An 18,330-nucleotide genomic window follows, 5' to 3' on the forward strand; every position below is an offset into this window, starting at 1 on the left:
GTGGCGCAGTGGTTGAGAATCTGCCTGCTAATGCAGGGAACACGGGTTCGAGCCCTGGTCTGGGAAGATCCCACATGCCGCGGAGCAACTCGGCCCGTGAGCCACAATTACTGAGCCTGCGCGTCTGGAGCCTGTGCTCCACAAGAGAGGCCGCGATAGTGAAGAGGCCCGCGCACCGCAATGAAGAGTGGCCCCCGCTCGCCACAACTAGAGGAAGCCCTCACACAGAAACGAAGACCCAACACAGCCAAAAATAAAATATAAAAATAAATAAATAAATAAATAAAAGATTACTATTAAAAAAAAAAAAATTCCCTTTTAGTTACGCTTCCTGGCCAACTTGTGGACGACCTCACCCTATTCCATTATACCTTAGCACTGTAAGGAGCTCAGTTGATTTCAAATGCAAAATTGAAGAAGAGAGACGAAAGAGAGAGGATACAGACCCTTGGTTTATAAGTCCTTTACAATTTGCAATTAATTTGCCTTAGCCATAATATTAGACAATAAGAGATATTTATGCTTTGGTAACAGTTGTAATCATTTATTACTTGCAAGCATCCACCGGGCTGTGTGTAATGTAGTACCTGTTGGTAAATTAGTCAATAAGAAGAAATGAAGAGAAAAGTTTCTGAGCCACCAAAATAGATGTTGCAAAGTTGGCAATTCAAAGTTCATATACTTTGCTCATACCTGGGCCTTCAGAATCTCATTCTGTGTCTATTTACTCATTTCAAACACTGATTTGGTCATATGGATCTCCTTCCCAGAAGTGAGTAAATTAGAAAGGGGAGCGGTGCTAGAAGCAGGCATATTAACCACAGCCAAAGTGTTCTCTGAGAGCCTGACAAAAAAGGAGGAAACAGAGAAGTGGATGCAAGAACTCAGTAAGAAGACAGGGACTTCCCTGGTGGTCCAGTGGTTAAGACTCCGTGATCCCAATGCAGGGGGCCGGGGTTCCGATCCCTGATCAGGGAACTAGATCCCGCATGCCGCAAATAAAAAGATCCTGCGTGCCACAACTAAGACCCGGCACAGCCAAATAAATTTTTTTAAAAACTCAATAAAAAGAAAGACTCACAGATGCAGAAAACAAAAAAACAAATTGGTCATTACCAGAAGGGAGGGGGGGTTGGAGGTAGGGAAGATAGGTGAAGGGGATTAAGAGGTACAAACCTCCAGTTACTAATATATACTGTGTTCATACATTTGTTCAACTGATCCTTAAAATAGCCCCGTGAGGTACATATTATTTTCTCAAGTTTATAGTTGAGGAAACTGAAGCACACAGAGGTTAGATAACTTGTCCAAGATTACACTGCCAGTAAGTAAAAGAACCAATATTGAACCCAGGTAGCCTGGTTCTATAGTCATGCATTTAACCACCGCACTATATTCCACAGGATTCACTATTAGATTGTCTTGGATGAAATACACTTTTTATTGCATTGTTGGGCTTTAAAAAAATAAGAAAATTTTCCATGAACATGCAGGCAAATTCTTATGTTACTACATAGGTTGAAAATTGTCATATAAATGTTTAAAAGAATCAAAAGTAAACTCAGGAATTGTTTTTAAAATGAGCAAGCAATTGGAGGCTATCAAAAGTGACCAGAAGGGGGAGTTCCCTGGTGGACCAGTGGTAAAGAATCCGCCTTCCAATGCAGGGGATACGGGTTCAATCCCTGGTCGGGAAACTAGGATCCCACATGCTGCAGGGCAGCTAGGCCCGCGCGCCACAACTACTGAGCTCATGCGCCTCAACTAGAGAGCCTGCATGCCACAAACTACAGAGCCCACCTGCCCTGGAGCCTGCACGTCACAAGTAGAGAAGAGAAAAACTGCACGCTACAACTAGAGAGAAGCCGAGGCGTCACAATGAAAGATCCCGAGTGCCTCAATGAAGATCCCGAGTGATGTAACTAAGACCCGATGCAGCCAAAAATAAATATAAATAAATAATAAATAAATCTTAAAAAAAAAAAAAAGTGACCAGAGGGGACTTCCCAGGCAGTCCAGTGGTTAAGACTCAGCACTTCCACTGAAAGTTCCTGGTCAGGGAACTAAGATCCCACATGCCACGTGGTGAGGCCAAAAAAAAAAAAAGGAACCAAATATTTTGAAAAAGAACCCCAACAACAAAAACTTTGAGATTAAAAATATAATTGTTAAAATTATATGACTAAAATTGAATTAGTGTTTGTGTAGTGGCAAAACTGTCTTCAAGCATTAGGACAAAATTAAGACATTTTCAGATAATAAAAGATGATAGAACAAAATTGCAAGACTCACACTTCCTGGTTTCAAAACTTACTACAAAGCTACAGTAATCAAGACAGAGTGGTACTGTCATAAGAATAAATATACCGAGCAATAGAATAGAATTGAGAGTCCAGAAACAAACGCTCACTTTTACAGTCAATTGATTTTCAATGAGTGCCAAGCCCAGTCAACGAGAAAGAAGAATCTTCACCAAATGATGCTGGGTCAACTGGATATCCACATACAAATGAAGTTGGATCTCTACCTATATACATATACATAAATTTACTCAAAATGAATCAAAGACCTAAATGCAAATGCTAAAATATAAAACTCTTAGAAGAGAATCTAGGTATAAGTTCATGACCTTGGATTAGGTAACAGTTTCTTAAATATGACACCAAAAACATAAGCAACCAAAAACAAATAAATTGGACTTTATCAAAATTAATATCTTTTGTGCTTCAAAGGACACTATCCATAAAGTGAAAATACAACCAATAGAATGGGGAAAAATATATTTGCAAATCAAGTATTGATAAGGGCCTAGTATTCAGAATATATAAAGAACTCTTACAACTCAACAGTAAAAAGATAACCCAGTTTTAAAAGGGGGTGCTATAGACTGAATGTCTGTGTCCTCCCAAAATTCATATGTTGAAACCTAATCCCCAGTGTGACGATATTAGGAGATGGAGCATTTGGGAAGTGATTAGGTCATAAGGGTAGAGCCCTCATTAATGGGATTAGTGCCTTTATAAAATAGGCCCCAGAGAGCACTCTTGCCCTTTTGAAACAGGAAGTGGACCCTCACCAGACACCAAACATATCAGCACCTTCATCTTGGACTTCCCAACCTTCAGAACTATAAGAAATACATTTCTATTGTTTATAAGCCACTCAGTCTTTGATAGTATTGTTGTAGCAGCTCAAATAGATAAGACAATGAACAAAGAATTTGAATAGACATTTCTCCAGAGAAGACATACAAATGAGTATGTAAGTATATAAAATAAATAATAAGTAAAAAGAAATAAGTATGTAAAAAGATGCTCAACATAACTAGCCATTAGGAAAATGCAAATCAAAACCACAATGAGATACCACTTCACACTCACTAGATGGCTATAAATCAAAAAAAGCAGAAAACACCCAAGTGGTGGCAAGGATGTAGAGAAATTAGAACCCTCATACAGTGCTGGTGGGAATGTAAAATGATGCAGCTGCTGTGGAAAACAATTTGGCAGTTCCTCAAAAGTTAAACACAGAAATACTACATGAGGACTTCCCTGGTGGTGCAGTGGTGAAGAATCCGCCTGCCAATGCCGGGGACACGGGTTCGAGCCCTGGTCTGGGAAGATCCCACATGCCGCGGAGCAACTAAGCCCATGCGCCACAACTACTGAGCCTGCGCTCTAGAGCCCACGAGCCACAACTACTGAGCCCACGTGCCACAACTACTGAAGCCCGCGTGCCTAGAGCCTGGGCTCCACAATAAGAGAAGCCACCGCAATGAGAAGCCCACGCACCACAACAAAGAACAGGCCCCACTAGCCACAACTAGAGAAAGCCTGTGCGCAGCAATGAAGACCCAACGCAGCCAATAAATAAATAAATAAATTTATGAAAAAAAGAAAAAACAGAAATACTACATGACTCAGAACTTCTACTCCTGGGTATATACCTAAGAGAATTGAAAAGATATTTTCATACAAAAACTTGTACAGGAGTGTTCATAGCAACATTATTCAAAATAGGCAAAAAATGGACACAGCCCAAATATTAATCAACTGATTAATAGGTAAATGGTGGTATATCCATACAATGAAATACTATTCAGTCATAAAAAGTAATGGCATATTGATACATGCTATAATATGGATGAACCTTGAAAACATGCTAAGTGAAAGAGACAAGTGCATATTGTTGGACTGCATTTGTATGAAATGTCCAGAATAGGCTAATCCATAAAGACAAAGTAGTTGCCAGGGCCTTGGGGGACGAGGGTCAGGGAGTGACTACTAATGAGTATGGGGTTTCTCTCTGGGATGAAAAGGTTCTGGAATTAGAAAGTGATGGTGTGAATATACTAAAATATACTAAAAGCCATTAAATTGTACACTTTAAAAAATTGTGAATTTTACGGTATGTAAATTAAATTTCAATTTAAAAAACCTGATAGTTCTACCAACAACAGATCTTCACTAAAATAATTTCTAAAAGATATTCTTCAGGAAGAAGAAAATGACTTTAAAAGTAAGATCTGAGGTCGTAAACATGCAAATAAATTTAAACAAACATTGTATAAAATGATAAATTTTTTTTATAAAATAAATATTTTGAAGGGCAAATAAAAAGGAATTAAAATAATGTTTGAGGGGCAAAGATACTGTTTAACTTTGATTTTGTTAAAATCAATATGTATAATAAAAATCAGGACTTCCCTGTTGGCGTAGTGGTTAAGAATCCATCTGCCAATGCAGGGGACACGGGTTTAAGCCCTGGTCTGGGAAGATCCCACATGCCATGGAGCAACTAAGCCCGTGAGCCGCAACTACTGAGCCCACGTACCACAACTACTGAGCCCACGTGCCACAACTACTGAAGCCTGCATGCCTAGAGTCCGTGCTCTGCAACAAGAGAAGCCACCACAATGAGAAGCCTGTGCACAACAAAGACCCAACACAGCCAAAAATAAATAAATAAATAAATAAATAAATGTATTTAAAAAAGAGAAAACACTAAAAGAATAGAAAAGGTATAAAACTTCTAAGTCAATATGAGGAAAAAAATGGAATAAGAAAAATATTACTCAATCCAAAAGCTGACAATAAACGTGATTTAAAAAAAAAACCCACCAGGTAAGATGGTAAAAAGAAGTCCAAATATAACTGTAATCACCATATATACTTACTAGACTTGCAGTTAAAAGACATTGTTAGATTGAATAAAATAAACTAAAATCCAGCTATAATGCTGTTTACAAGAAACACATCTTTAAACAAGACACATAAGCTTAAAAGTAAAAAGATAGAAAAGACATACTGAGCAAATACTAACCAAAAAGGGAGTTGGGAGCTATATTATTAGACAAAATAAACTTTAAGACAAAAAAAGCGTTATAGGAACATAGAACATAACTACATATTGATAAAAGATTCAACTCACAAGCAGGCATGAAAATTCAATACATAATAGGCATCTATTAACATAGCCTCAAAATATGTAAAGCCAAAATTGAAGAACACAGGGAGAAATTGACAAGCACATCATTTAGTGGATGATTTCAACACACTCCTCATTTATGGAACTAAACAATTAAAAAGTATAAGTCAATGGTCCTGTATGGAGACCTGCACCCAATGATTAGAGAATATACTTTTTTTAAAAATTGCACATAGAAACTACAAAAACTGACCAAGTACTAGGTCACGAAGTAATACACAACAGATTTCAAAGAATTGGTACCACACAGATCTCATTCGATGTATTTAAAGTCCCCTGATGTTTGGAAATGGAAAACTCTAAACTCCCAGTAAACCCACTGTTGGACTGCACCCTGCAGGCCTTGCAAGCCTTGTAGTAGCCCAGCCTCCAGACCAAAGAGCTCGGAGACAGCCAGACATTAATGGTTTATTGGACAGGGGATCTTACACGTCCAAAACAAAAGGTACGGGACTTCCCTGGTGGCGCAGAGGTTAAGAATCCGCCTGCCAATGCAGGATACACGGGTTTGATCCCTGGTCTGGGAAGATCCCACATGCCGCGGAGCAACTAAGCCCATGCGCCACAACTACTGAGCCTGCGCTCTAAAGCCCACGAGCCACAACTACTGAAGCTCACGTGCCTAGAGCCCCTGCTTGCCACATCCAGAGAAAGCCTGTGAGCAGCAACAAAGACCAAACGCAGCCAAAAATGAATAAATAAATTTATTAAAGAAACAAAACAAAAGGTGCTGGAGAGACACCCCATGGCAGACAGCAGGAAAGACATGGCAGCAATCTTCGCTACTTGGGGGAGAAGTAAGCTGCCATTTATAGGGGGAATTGAAGTCAGGTTGACTCATCAGTTACCAAGGAAACCAGCAGCTGGGGCAGGGGGCAAGCACGTAGATAGTTACTAATTAAGTCCTATAATTAAGACAATTGGATGGTCATGTGAGTGAAGCAGGGCCTGGTTGAGCAGGAGATGTACAGAAACCAAGAGAACACCCATCTTGAATGGCCCGACCGTACACCCACAGTGATCTGCTCACTGTCCCACTGAAAGTATTCACCTCTCAAGGGCGTCTCCCCAACTCTCCAAGATCCCTTTCCTCTGAGAATTGTGCCACCTCCCCAGCAACTATGACTGTATCATAGGACTGCCCTTTATACTCCATTCCCCACTATGGCCACAGTTGTTTGAACTAGAGGTACAGCCCCAATTCAAAATGAGCCAATCAGAATCTCCAAGGAACCCGGGCTTAGGTTAGGGCTCTTCATTAGCTTTAAGAGATGGCCACCTCTTCTATGAACCCTGGGGAGCAGAGAAAGCTGATCTGGAAAGAAACTAGGGGTTCCTACAGAGAGGAAAGACCACACAGTAAGAGAGACTGAAAAACAGACTGACTAGAGAGAGGGACTTAGAAAGAGAGACAGTCAGAAAGACAGGTTGACAAATAGAGAATGTAGAACAAGACTGAGTAAAATTGAGAATGATGAAATAAAATTCATATTTCATGGCAAAACAAAATTTAAACAAATCTTTTTCTCTGCCTGTTTGGGTCTCTTCCCTCCACTTTAGTGTGTATTGTACATCTGAATTAACCAGACCTCCTTACGAGATAACATTTCTTTTTTTTTTTTTTTGCCATGCCACGTGGCATGCGGGATCTCAGTTCCCTGACCAGGTGTCGAACCTGTGCCCCCTGCAGTGGAAGCACAGAGTCCTAACCACTGGACCACCAGGGAATTGCCTAACATTCCTTCCTAATCTCATAAAAGGCCACACCCCTTAGGAAATAACCTTCCTTCTTAATCTTGTAAGGGGCCATAATGACCCATGACCCATGCTTTTTACTGTGGATCTGGATTGTGTGAACTGTCAATAATTACATCATTTGACATATAAGCCTTTGTTTCAAAAACATATAACTGTGCTTTGACCTCTAAAAGGCAGAATAGCCTTCAGAGCTTTCTGAGAGACCCTCCTGGGTTATAATCCTCAGGTTGGCTTGAATAAAATTTTTTATTTCTTTCTTAGATCGACTATTGATTAATTTTTTCATCAGTATATGCATGGTATAGTTGGCAGGATATCAGAGATACCCCCTAGAGGACACCTGAAGTCTAAGCCAAACCGACGCTTTTAAGTGATGATCCCCAAAATTTTATTCAAGCTGTTTTCACTTAAGACTTGGAGTCTTAAGGGGTACTGGCGCATTTCCTAGGCAGGGACCTAGGGGAATCAGGGCAGGAGGCCCAGGGAAACATAGGTGGCTGAGTTTTTATTAAATTTGGCCTAAACTGGAAAAAAAAAAAAGTTGATACATGGTCTGAACAAAACTTTTGCTAGTGAAATGAGAGACTAAATTAATTCAGCTCTGAGAAACAAGGGACATCTGCTCCTTCCAGACACAAGGTGTTCTCAGGTGACTGAGAACCTAGTGGAAGTGTCTGAGGATCAATCCTCATGACTTGCAGCGGTCCTACAGGGGAACCCCACAACAACGATTAAGTAAATACTGCTCATCTGGGGACACACGATATAAAGACTGGTCATCTTAGACTCTGAGCATCCGCAGCAGTTTTAGACTGTCAGAGGGAGAAACCGAGACATGTAAAATCATCAAGCTACCCAAGGGTAACTCCTTGGGGAGCTAGACTCAGAAGCAGTACACCTCTGATCTACCCCACTGCCCTCAGAAAGTTGTTCAGATCGTATCTCATATCTGATTTAGGCTACCAAATTGATAACGAGAAATTGTGCCTCAAAGGTGAAACAGCTCTCAGACAAGCAGCAACCTATGGGAATACCAGCTGGGATTATGCATGCTTGTAAAACAGGAGGGAAGGGGGCAGGGCACAACCTTTGAAAGAATGACGTAGCCCGAGGACATGACATAAACTGATTAGAACCAAATGCGTCCAAGATGACAAGTCAAGTTGACTTCCACTAGACCTTGAGCCTCGTTATAAGCTCATTGTGACACATCGGCAAGCTAAATGACACACCCACAGGCGCCATGATAGTTCCAAGGCCAACCATAAGAATCAAAAAGTGGGCGGTGGCCCAGTTCCTGGAAATCCCCTCCCCTTCCCGAAATAGCTGGAATACTCCTCCCACTCATTAGCCTATGAAATTACCCACCCCTATAAAAACTGACAACCCCATACCCTGGGGCCGCTCTCACCTTCTGAGATGGCCCACACTCTGTCTGTGGAGTGTGTTTGTCTCTAAATAAATCTACTTCTTACCTATCACTGTGTCTCTCACTGAATTCTTTCTGCCATGAGACATCAAGGACCTGAGCGTCATTAAGTTCTGATCACACAGGTGTGTGATATCCGTTGGAAGACTATGTGTTTTGGCTGGGTTCGAGTCCCGGCCATGTGGGTTCAAGTCCTAATCTGGGTTTAGGCTGGGTTTGAGTCCCAGCACGTGAGTTCAAGTCCCAATCTGAGGTACATGGTTTCACTTGCAAGTTCTTAATTGGGAATGTGAAATAAAAGTCATATTTTATGTAAGACAAGAGAAATTTTAAAAAAAAATCTTCTCTGCCCTTTGGCCTCCGCTCTCTCCCCACTGTGCGTTGTGTCTCTGCATTATGCATCGACCAAACCTCCCCCATCAGAAGGCTGCTGCTCAACCATAAGTAGCAACATTCCCTTAGCATCAACAAGACACCTCCTTAAAAGATAACATTCCTTCCTGATCTTGTAAGGAGCCACGTGACCCACCATGTGACACTTAGATCTGGATTATGTAAACTGTCAATAATACGTCATTTTGTTGCAGGAAGTGGGACCCCTTCCAGGGACCGAGAGTGGGCTCTTGTCTAACACTCAGAAATGAATTGCCCGAGGAGACATATGTGCTGACAAAGCAAGAGACTTTACTGGGAAGGGGTGCCCAGGCGGAGAGCAGCAGGGTAAGGGAACCCAGGAGAACTTCTCTGCTACATGGCTCACAGTCTCGGGTTTTATGGTAATTGGGTTAGTTTCCCGGTTGTCTCTGGCCGTTCTTTTTTTTTCTTCATCTTTATTTATTTATTTGGTTGTGTTGGGTCTCCGTTGCTGCACGCGGGCTTTCTCTAGTTGCATCTAGTAGCAGGGGCTACTCTTCATTGCGGTGTGCGGGCTTCTCATTGCAGTGGTTTCTCTCGTTGTGGAGCTCGGGCTTTAGTCGCACAGGCTTCAGTAGTTGTGGCACGTGGGCTCAGTCGTTGTGGCTCGTGGGCTCTACAGTGCAAGCTCAGTAGTTGTGGTGCACGGGCTTAGTTGCTCCGTGACATGTGGGATCTTCCTGGACCAGGGCTCGAACCCATGTCCCCTGCATCGGCAGGCAGATTCTTAACCACTGCGCCACCAGGGAAGTCCCTGGCCAATCATTCTGGCTCAGGGTCCTTCCTGGTGGTGTGTGCATCACTCAGCCAAGATGGATTCCAACGAGAAAGATTCTGGGAAGTTGGTAGGACATATGGACTGGAGTCTCCTCTCTCCTTTTGACTTTTCCCGATTTCTTCCCATTTGTGGCAACTTGTTAGTTCTGCATTCCTTACCAGGACCTCCTGTTTAAGATAACTCATGCAAGTGGTTAACTATGGTGACTGGCCAGGGCAGGCAGTTTCAGTTAGTGGTTCCCCTAACAATTTGATTTCCAGCCCTCTGTCTCAAAAAATGTATATAACTGTGCCTTGACTTCTAAGGGGCAGAACAGTTCTCAGAGCTTTCTGAGATGCTCTTCCTGGGTGATAATCCTCAAATTTGGCTCAAATAAAATTTTCCATTTCTTTCTTAGATTGACTGATTAATTTTTCGTCGACAGGAACCCCATCCCGGGAATGGCCAAATTGGGGTTCCTTGGGCACTCCAAAACTGATTTTTCACACATAGTTAGAGAAAGCTGCAGAAGTTCTTATTATGTCAGTCAGTCTGCTGGGTCCCTGCCTGCAGGGTCTACTGGAAACAAGAGTGGTAAGAATTTTTCTCCCTTCTAAGATTAGATTAGCAGGAGAAAATATTTGTAGGGCTAGCCCCTCAGATCTTTTGAATTGGAAAGACTTCTAAATTGTTAAAATTTTAGAAAGCTATCATTTTAAGCTATTGTACCTATGTTAACTGGTATACAGAAGCCCCCCAAACCTTCAAAATTCCAAAATAGCCTCATTGAAAGTTGTTGTAGGAAGCTAATGAAAGATTAATGATGTAAAAAGGTACCTAAAACAAAAAAGAAAACCTTTAAGACTCGCAACAACTGCTCTCCTTTACCCTCCTTTATTTGAGTACTCATTCTAGTAATCCCAGTAATCTGAACCTAGTAATCTGAATTGCCTTTCCATTCTGAAGACACTGTTAAATGCTTACCTTTAGAAATGGTACCATCTGAAGCTGTAAGTGAGCCTCTTCATATCAAAGGTCAAACTGAGAGTCATAGTTATAGAATTTCTTAAATCCAGGGAGGATCCTCAAAAGGTTTTGTAAATGGATTACCAAAATGAGAGGTCATCTATCAGAGCCTGATAAGATTTTTTTTTTTTTCTTCTCTCTTAAGCTAAGTTAGGGAAAGAAAAGCATTCCAACATAGGTGGATGGGTATGCCAGACCTTTGATATCACTGAGGTGGCCATCCAATTCTTTGAGGAATTAAAAACAGCTGTGCTTGTTTTACATACCTAGTCTTTACAGGACTGGTGGTGTGGCTCCAGAAACAATCCAAAGCCCATCAATCCTTTTACCACTCCCCAAATCTCCCCTATTTATCTTAAAAGTTTTGTAAGTATCAGAAACAAATTCTGGGAGTTCCCTGGTGGTCTAGTGGTTAGGATTCAGTGCTTTTACTGCTGTGGACTGGGTTCAATCGCTGGTCAGGGAACTGAGATTTCACAAACCACAGCACGGCCAAAAAAATTTTTTTAAATAAATAAATAAATAAATAAATTTATTTATTTATTTATTTTTGGCTGCGTTGGGTCTTGGTTGCTGCACACAGGTTTTCTCTAGTTGGCAGAGAGCGGGGGCTACTCTTTGTTGTAGTGCACAAGCTTCTCACTGCGGTGGCTTCTCTTATTGCAGAGCATGGGCTCCAGGCGCGCGGGCTTCAGTAGTTGTGGCACGCGGGCTCAGTAGTCGTGGCTCGTGGGCTCTAGAGTGCAGGCTCAGTAGTTGTGGTGCATGGGCTTAGCTGCTCCTCAGCATGTGGGAATCTTTCTGGACCAGGGCTCGAACCCGTGTCCCCTGCATTGGCAGGCGGATTCTTACCCACTGCACCACCAGGGAAGTCCCTCAGATTAAGCTTTTAAAAGGCCTCTCAAGGGCAGGAAAGCCACGCCAAGGGCTTGTCACAGATTCCGCCTGTGATATCTATAGATTTGGGTGAATTCCTCCCATTTCCCCCCAAGTACCTTGAGACTCCTGTACCTGATAGCAGGTAGCCGTCCTTACTTGCCTGATAAAGTTGCTGGGAAACTAAGAGATTCCAATTTCTGGAGGGATCAGCTAGAGAGAAAAGACATGTTTCAGTTCTATTTACAAAGGTATAATTTACCAAATTGCCATAAGTCATAATAAGCTTGAGAGTGATGGCCTAGATTCTGATGGCTTTGCAGTTCCCGGTTCTGGTCCTTCCTGATGTCTGCTGGCACCCCTGTTACTTATAACCAAAAGTATTCCAGTGTGCAGTCCCATCTTTACTCCTTGGCTCTAGCTGATCCCTTTGCCTGGAACTCCACCTATCCTGCACTGCTTCCAACTTGGCTTGTCTAAGTTCTCTCAATCTTCAAGATTGAGAGAGCTTGGTGACATTTTTCTCTACCAACTCAGCTACTGGAACTCTCCAAACTATAGAGAGCATTCTGCCTGGAACGTCCTTGGTTGGAAACAGAAGCAGCCTGATTGGCCCCTCTGTCTTCCTGCCTGTGCCCTTCCTCCCTGCCATCTGGTGTCTGTCTTCTTACAGTTCACTCTCAGTAACTGAGTTATCAGCCAGTGCACAGCAGTCTGAGACAAAAACCCGGGGCTTTTTTGAACTGAACGTTTTGTCCATCCAGTCTGCAGAGTCTCCACAGGGAAAGGGAACACCCATGAATCATCAGCTGTTTGTTAAAGCAAAAGCATCTTGGGAACTGTGCTCTTAGCCTCACTGAAAATCATGGAAAGGACTTTAGACGTGGTTTAGATTCAATCTAGATAAATCCTTCATTTAAATTTTTTCCTATTTATTTACTGATAATTTAGATATAATTTACACATAACATTGTATGAGTTTTAGGTGTACAACCAACCCCTTCATTTATTTATTTGTTTGTTTATTCATTTATTTAGGCTGCGCCGCACCGCGGGATCTTAATCTTAATCAGGGATCGAACCCGAGCCCCCTGCAGTGGAAGTGCAGAGTCTTAACCACTGGACCGCCAGGGAAGTTCCCCAACCCCTTCATTTATAGGTGAGGAAAATGACAACCAAAGTCAGACAGCTAGCAGGGAGCACAACTGTCTTTGGAAGTAAGATGCTTAGAAAGTAGGTGTCATGAGCTCAACTCAATAGTGTTTCCTGTCTGAAAGAGAGGTATCTGCCATCCCTTCCCAGCCTCCACCTCCTGGTTTTGCACAAGCTTGTGCTCCTTGCTCCTGACAGCCACACCTTCGGCAAGCCAGCTCCTAGCTATCATTCAGACCTCAAATTAAATGTCACCTCCTCTAAGAAGCCTCCTCTGACTACCGTCCCTTCCAAATCTGGTGCCACTATGTGTAGTATATTTTATATACTCATGAAGGCCTGTCTACTTGCACACATGGGTTTGCATAGAATAGGCACTCAATAAATGTTTGGTGAGTGAAGAAAGAAAAATCAAGTACCAGCTACTGCTTGCTGGAATCTATTTATTCAGGCCCTCAATGGAGAACAGAAAGGGAAGCCCATAGGTTGGGAGCCCAGTCAGCCCACCTTTCCCAGTGGCCTCTTTTGGTGAGTTTGAAGGGAACTGGATGGTCAGGTTGAAGCAGCACATACTCACTCCTGAAGCAGCGAGGCATCTGTGCTGTAGATAGCTGAACACAGACCCCTTGGCAGGGGCAGTCAAACTTCCCAACCCCCAACCCATGCAGTCAGTGGGAGCCACTCCCTGGGAAGCATAGTCTGGAAGTAGGTCAAGGAGCAATCAAAGGCCACTAGGCCCCAGCCCTACATACACCCACTTTCTCAGAGGTCATGGGGATGGGGTGCTTAGCCAGAGAAATTTCTAATTGATTATGAACCAAACCCCTGGGAGCTGGGCAGATGCTGATCCAAGAGTACAAATCCAGGCCAGACCAGAGGTGGCCAGAAGGAACTGCACCAGGCTAGCCAAGGGATCAAGGAGAGCTTTTTGTCCTGATTGTAAATGATGCCCTCTCCTCCCCCAATCCCCTTGGCCTCTTTCCTAATAGATTCTGGAGAGGTTGGGAAAGAGGCAATCAGTGCATCTTACTCAACCCTACATCCCTGGCTATTGATGCCTCCAAGATCACTTTGGCGCCATCCAGTGGCCTCTGATTTACTGTTTTAAACCAAACACCTTTTCCAAAAACAAAAAACCCTGTCCTTTTGGATCAGTCATCCAGTCATTTTACTCAAGGGACAGAGGTTGTTACCTGGCAGAAGCTGTTACACACAGAGGCTGGCGTCTGGAAAAGCTGGGCATCTTTAGAAGAGCTTGGAATAAAAAAAGAAAAAGCCCATCACTTCTGAGTGAGGTCAGCCAGCCCAGCTGGAGAAGGCAGCAGGCTGTGGGGGAATGCCAAAGGACCACTGGGCCAGCTTGCCAGACCCTGGGCCAAGCCATTGTATAAGCTCCCCAGTACTGGAATGAAAGAAAGGAAAAAAAAATCAGGACATGTTTTCAGCTTTGCTCAGGGGCCCAGAACATCTGGGAGGGGCTCACAACTCCAGGAATCTCTGCTCTTCTCTGCAAATGGAAAATATGATCTATGAGAACAAACTTGACCAGTAGAATATGCGTCTAGTCACCCAGCCCTGTAACTTAGGGTTAGGTGGCACTGTGCCTCATGCCACCTGGTGACCACTTTCCAGAGACCTCTCTGTCCCTCTGAGCAGTTGGCTCAGTTTAATGGTTTAAAGACAGGTCTGTGACTTCAAAATCAAGTACAAAATGTGCATTTATTGACATCTGTTCTGGGCCACACTGGGCTTCTAGAAAGAAAAAAAGCAAATATAAAGGGAAACACACTAATATAATTAGCAACCTAGGGCAGTTGTGGATACCAGGAGATGTTTTTTTCCAGACTTGGTAGAGGAACTATGATTACCCTATACTCAACAGTGTAACACTGAACGTGCACTAGAGTTCCAGATTCAGCAAAAAAATAAATGTTATTTATAATTCAAGTAAAAATATTTTACCACCTTTTATATGTATGAACTGTGATGGAGGCCTTGCTTACATCCTGTGGAGCAAGGCCAAGAAATATGTTTTATATTGGTTATTTGATCTTCAACATCAGATTATCATTATTGTAGAGGTGGGCAAAACCATGCAAAAAAGAAAATGAAGGACATTTCCATGTATGGCACTAAATGAAGAATGCTCAAAGCCACAGAGTTTGCCCATGGCCAATTTCCTGTGTTTCTTGTAAAGAACAGGGCAAAGAGGCTTCATTTTGACATTTTGGGGGCTCCATGCCAATCAATATCACGGGACAAAGACAGTAAGTAAGGGAATGAAGAAACAAACGAGCAAGTTGCACCAGAACAGATGGGCTTAAATTAACCGAGTGACAGTTTGGGCGTCAGTCTCACAATGGCTGTGGGGAGAAGGAAGTACCACAAGCCTTAGTTGCTCAGAGGCTGCTGAGCAACCCCAGAAACCCTCAGAGAGGCCACCCCTCTGCGCCAGCGCTGGCCACCCTGACTTGCCCGCTGCCTCCTTGAGGGCGCTCTTCCCCTGACAGTGCTTGCGGGGGAGGGCCGGGCCGGGATGCTTTGGAGGTACTGGAAGGCACTCTGACGGCCCACCTGCCTCTCTATGCAGTTAAAGGTCAGGGCCACTCCCACATTGCTCTTCATGACTCTGGAGGAGCCATCAGATGTGCCATCAAAGCACCGGCCAAGCGCAATCTCCTTGGCCGTGCGAGGGTCCTGGTCAGTGACAGTGTAGATGCCATAGTTGTGGCCCAGTGGGTCCAAGGGCGCCAGCATGGTGTACTCACTGGTGTCGTTGTTGACCGGCAGTGGTAGGTGGTTGACCAGGTACTCATGCAGCATGGAGTTTACGCTGACTCGATGGCAGCTGCCCTGGGGGATAACCTTCACCAGCGTGCGGTCTACACGGTCCTGGTCATAGAGCATCCCACTGCACTTGAACTCCAAACAGGCAGCTGAGACATTGGGCTGGTCCCTGTCCCGCGTGCTCTTCACATCCCGGATTCCGTACAGCTTTCCCACTGTCTGCCGGTGGGTGCCCCCCATGTTACGGGATCGCACGTTCACCTCCAGTGGCCCCATGATCTTCACCTTGATATAGCAGGCCCTGAACTCCATTGGCTTGGGCCACCATGCCAGGTAGTCTTCAGTCCAGCTCATGGGGTCATCCTCGTTGAAAGGGACCGTGTTGTAGTCATATCGATCCCCCTCAATCTGGTAGAACCGGAAGTGGGCCGCACTGGGAGGTACTTCCTCGCATGCCTGGAGGTTCTCAAATGCATAGATGGGTCCATTGCTCTCCTCAGCTGAGTTGGGCCTTGGCTTGGCCATGCTGATCTGGAAAGCTGTCTTCTTGACCTGTGGGTCCTCATGGTCTGTCCGGCGGTACTTGAGCTTGTTGAGGTAGGGCTGAGGGACACCAATTGCATTTGGGTTGAATTTAGGAGAAGACTCCACTGCTTCCAGTTCTTCCCCAGCCAGGCTGGCTAAGACATAGGCAGAGTAAGCATCAGGGGACTGGTCATCGCAGAAGGCAGGCAGACAGGCCCCATTGGGGCCAGTGATGACACTGTCAAAGCGGCCCCAGGCCCTGGGGTTGGAGGAGAAGCCAGTCCTGGGCTCCAGGTTGATCACAGAGACCACGACACCCTGCATCTGCTCACTGGGCAAGAACCTCTGACTTCGGTAGGCCCTCACCTTGATGAAGCACCTCCTGCTTTCAGGGACATCCAGGTTAAATAGCCTCCTCTCACGGATCTCCATGTTGCCCACCAGGAAGGTCCTGTCTTCCCTTCTGTTCCGTCTTTGGCTTTCAAATTTGAAGTCACCTTCCTCCTCCCACAGCCCTGTGCCTGGGTTGAGTGACCAGAGTTTCATCATGGGCAAGTGCTCTGGCATCTTGACCTGGGTTGAGTCGAGGTGGACCTTCACCTTGCCAACATTAAGTGACTCTGAGGTGGCCTCATCTGTGAAGTCCACAGAGAACATGCCATATGTCCGAAGGGGGAAGATGTCTCCTTCATCATTGATGAAGTTCAGGTCACTCTGGGCAGCAGTAGCTGTGGAAATATTCCGGGGATCCAGGAAGGTCACACTGGCCTTTACTTTTCCTGTGTAGGGCTCCCCGTTCTGCCGGTAGAAACTCTTGGATGGGATCTCCAGCTCAGCCACAGGATCTTCACCAGCCATATCCCCCAAGGGGATAATGTTGGTTTCCATGGCCTCCAAGGTGATGGGCTCTTTCCACCGAAGCATCTTGATCTCATGGAACACCGCACTCCCCTTCTTATTGAAGGGCAGCACTTTGGTGGTGTTGACAAACTTCTGCAGCCTGTCCACAAATGTGAGCACCAGCCTCTCAGTGTCCTGAGGGACGTGGAGGGTGAACGTGCCCTTGTAGCCAGTCATGCTCACACGCCTGTTCCCCATGTACACGTGGCCAAAGCGCATGGGTTCCCCATTGTCAGAGGCGCTGACGCGTCCCCGCACGATACTCTGGGTCTCCGTACACCGCTGGCAGCTGCACTCCGTGGCCACCTTCGTGGGCAGCGTGTACCCACTGCACTGGATCTCCCTCTCCTCTGTTTTGGAGATCCCACAGCAGTTATCCACAGCATCCTGGCACCTGATCCCATTATCCTGCTGCCCTGCACAGGTCTTGACAGGGCAATGACCCACATCATAGTAGAAGGAGTTGGTGGCATTCTGGAAACAATCATGGGGCAGCTGGATAAGGTAGCTCTCGGGGGTTGGGTTGCAAGGAGTCTCATCGGGGGCTATGGAGGGAAATAGTTTGGATATTAAATGCAAGTTCTTTTCCTACATAAAGGGAACCTCAACCTCCCCTCTCTGCCATACTTTAGGGTTTTCAAAGTACTTGTGTGATCCCAACTCTCACAGAACTCCTCTGAGGGAGATAGAACAGCTATTACTAATTCCATTTCACACACAGGGAACAGAGTTTGCTGCTGAGACCACTAGAGTAATCGTCCTAATTGGAGGGGGTCTTGAAAATTCGTGAGGGTGTTTTGAGTTACCACCAAAATTGGCAGTGCTACTGACTTATAGTGGGCAGGGGGCCTTGCAGCTCTGTTTTCTGCAGTGCCTGACACTGTCTCTCATAAGGAATTCTTCTGCATCCTGTTTGACTTTCACGTATTCTATAGACATTCATGTAGGTGGAAAACTTGTTTAAAATTATCGGAGCCTGGTATTTTCTACATGACTTTACCATACATTGAATTTTTCAAGAATGCAACTACCATATAAATCAAGCTAAGATTGTACTTTGTTTAGCTTGGAAAAATACCAAGAATTGCTTCTTGTCTCAGAAAAATCATGTACCTACAACAATTGCCCAAGGAATGTGAAATGATGCCCCTGTATCCATCAGCATTTATAGCTGTCACATTCATGGTGACTGGATTCAAGTGCAAGTGTCTGACCTCTT

The 18,330-nt window shown here is 44.3% G+C and overlaps 1 protein-coding gene and 1 long non-coding RNA gene across 6 annotated transcripts in view; one reads left to right on the forward strand and one right to left on the reverse strand.

Moving 5' to 3' along the window:
- The first annotated feature begins 297 nt into the window (after nt 1-297).
- LOC309654357 lies at nt 298-14,834 on the forward strand. Its single transcript, XR_014260182.1, has 2 exons — nt 298-8,799; nt 9,262-14,834. It is a non-coding gene; the product is annotated as an uncharacterized lncRNA (long non-coding RNA).
- CILP (cartilage intermediate layer protein) overlaps nt 14,600-18,330 on the reverse strand; it is a 33,636-nt gene continuing 29,905 nt past the window's right edge. For all 5 annotated transcript variants that reach the window (XM_082445045.1, XM_082445044.1, XM_082445043.1 and 2 more), the window contains one exon: nt 14,600-17,656. In XM_082445045.1, the coding sequence (XP_082301171.1) occupies nt 15,291-17,656 (2,366 nt within the window). In that variant the 3' untranslated portion in view covers nt 14,600-15,290. The remainder of the gene's footprint in view (nt 17,657-18,330) is intronic.

Source organism: Balaenoptera physalus (genome assembly GCF_965194825.1).
Source record: "Balaenoptera physalus genome assembly, chromosome: 2".
Lineage (NCBI taxonomy): Eukaryota > Metazoa > Chordata > Mammalia > Artiodactyla > Balaenopteridae > Balaenoptera > Balaenoptera physalus.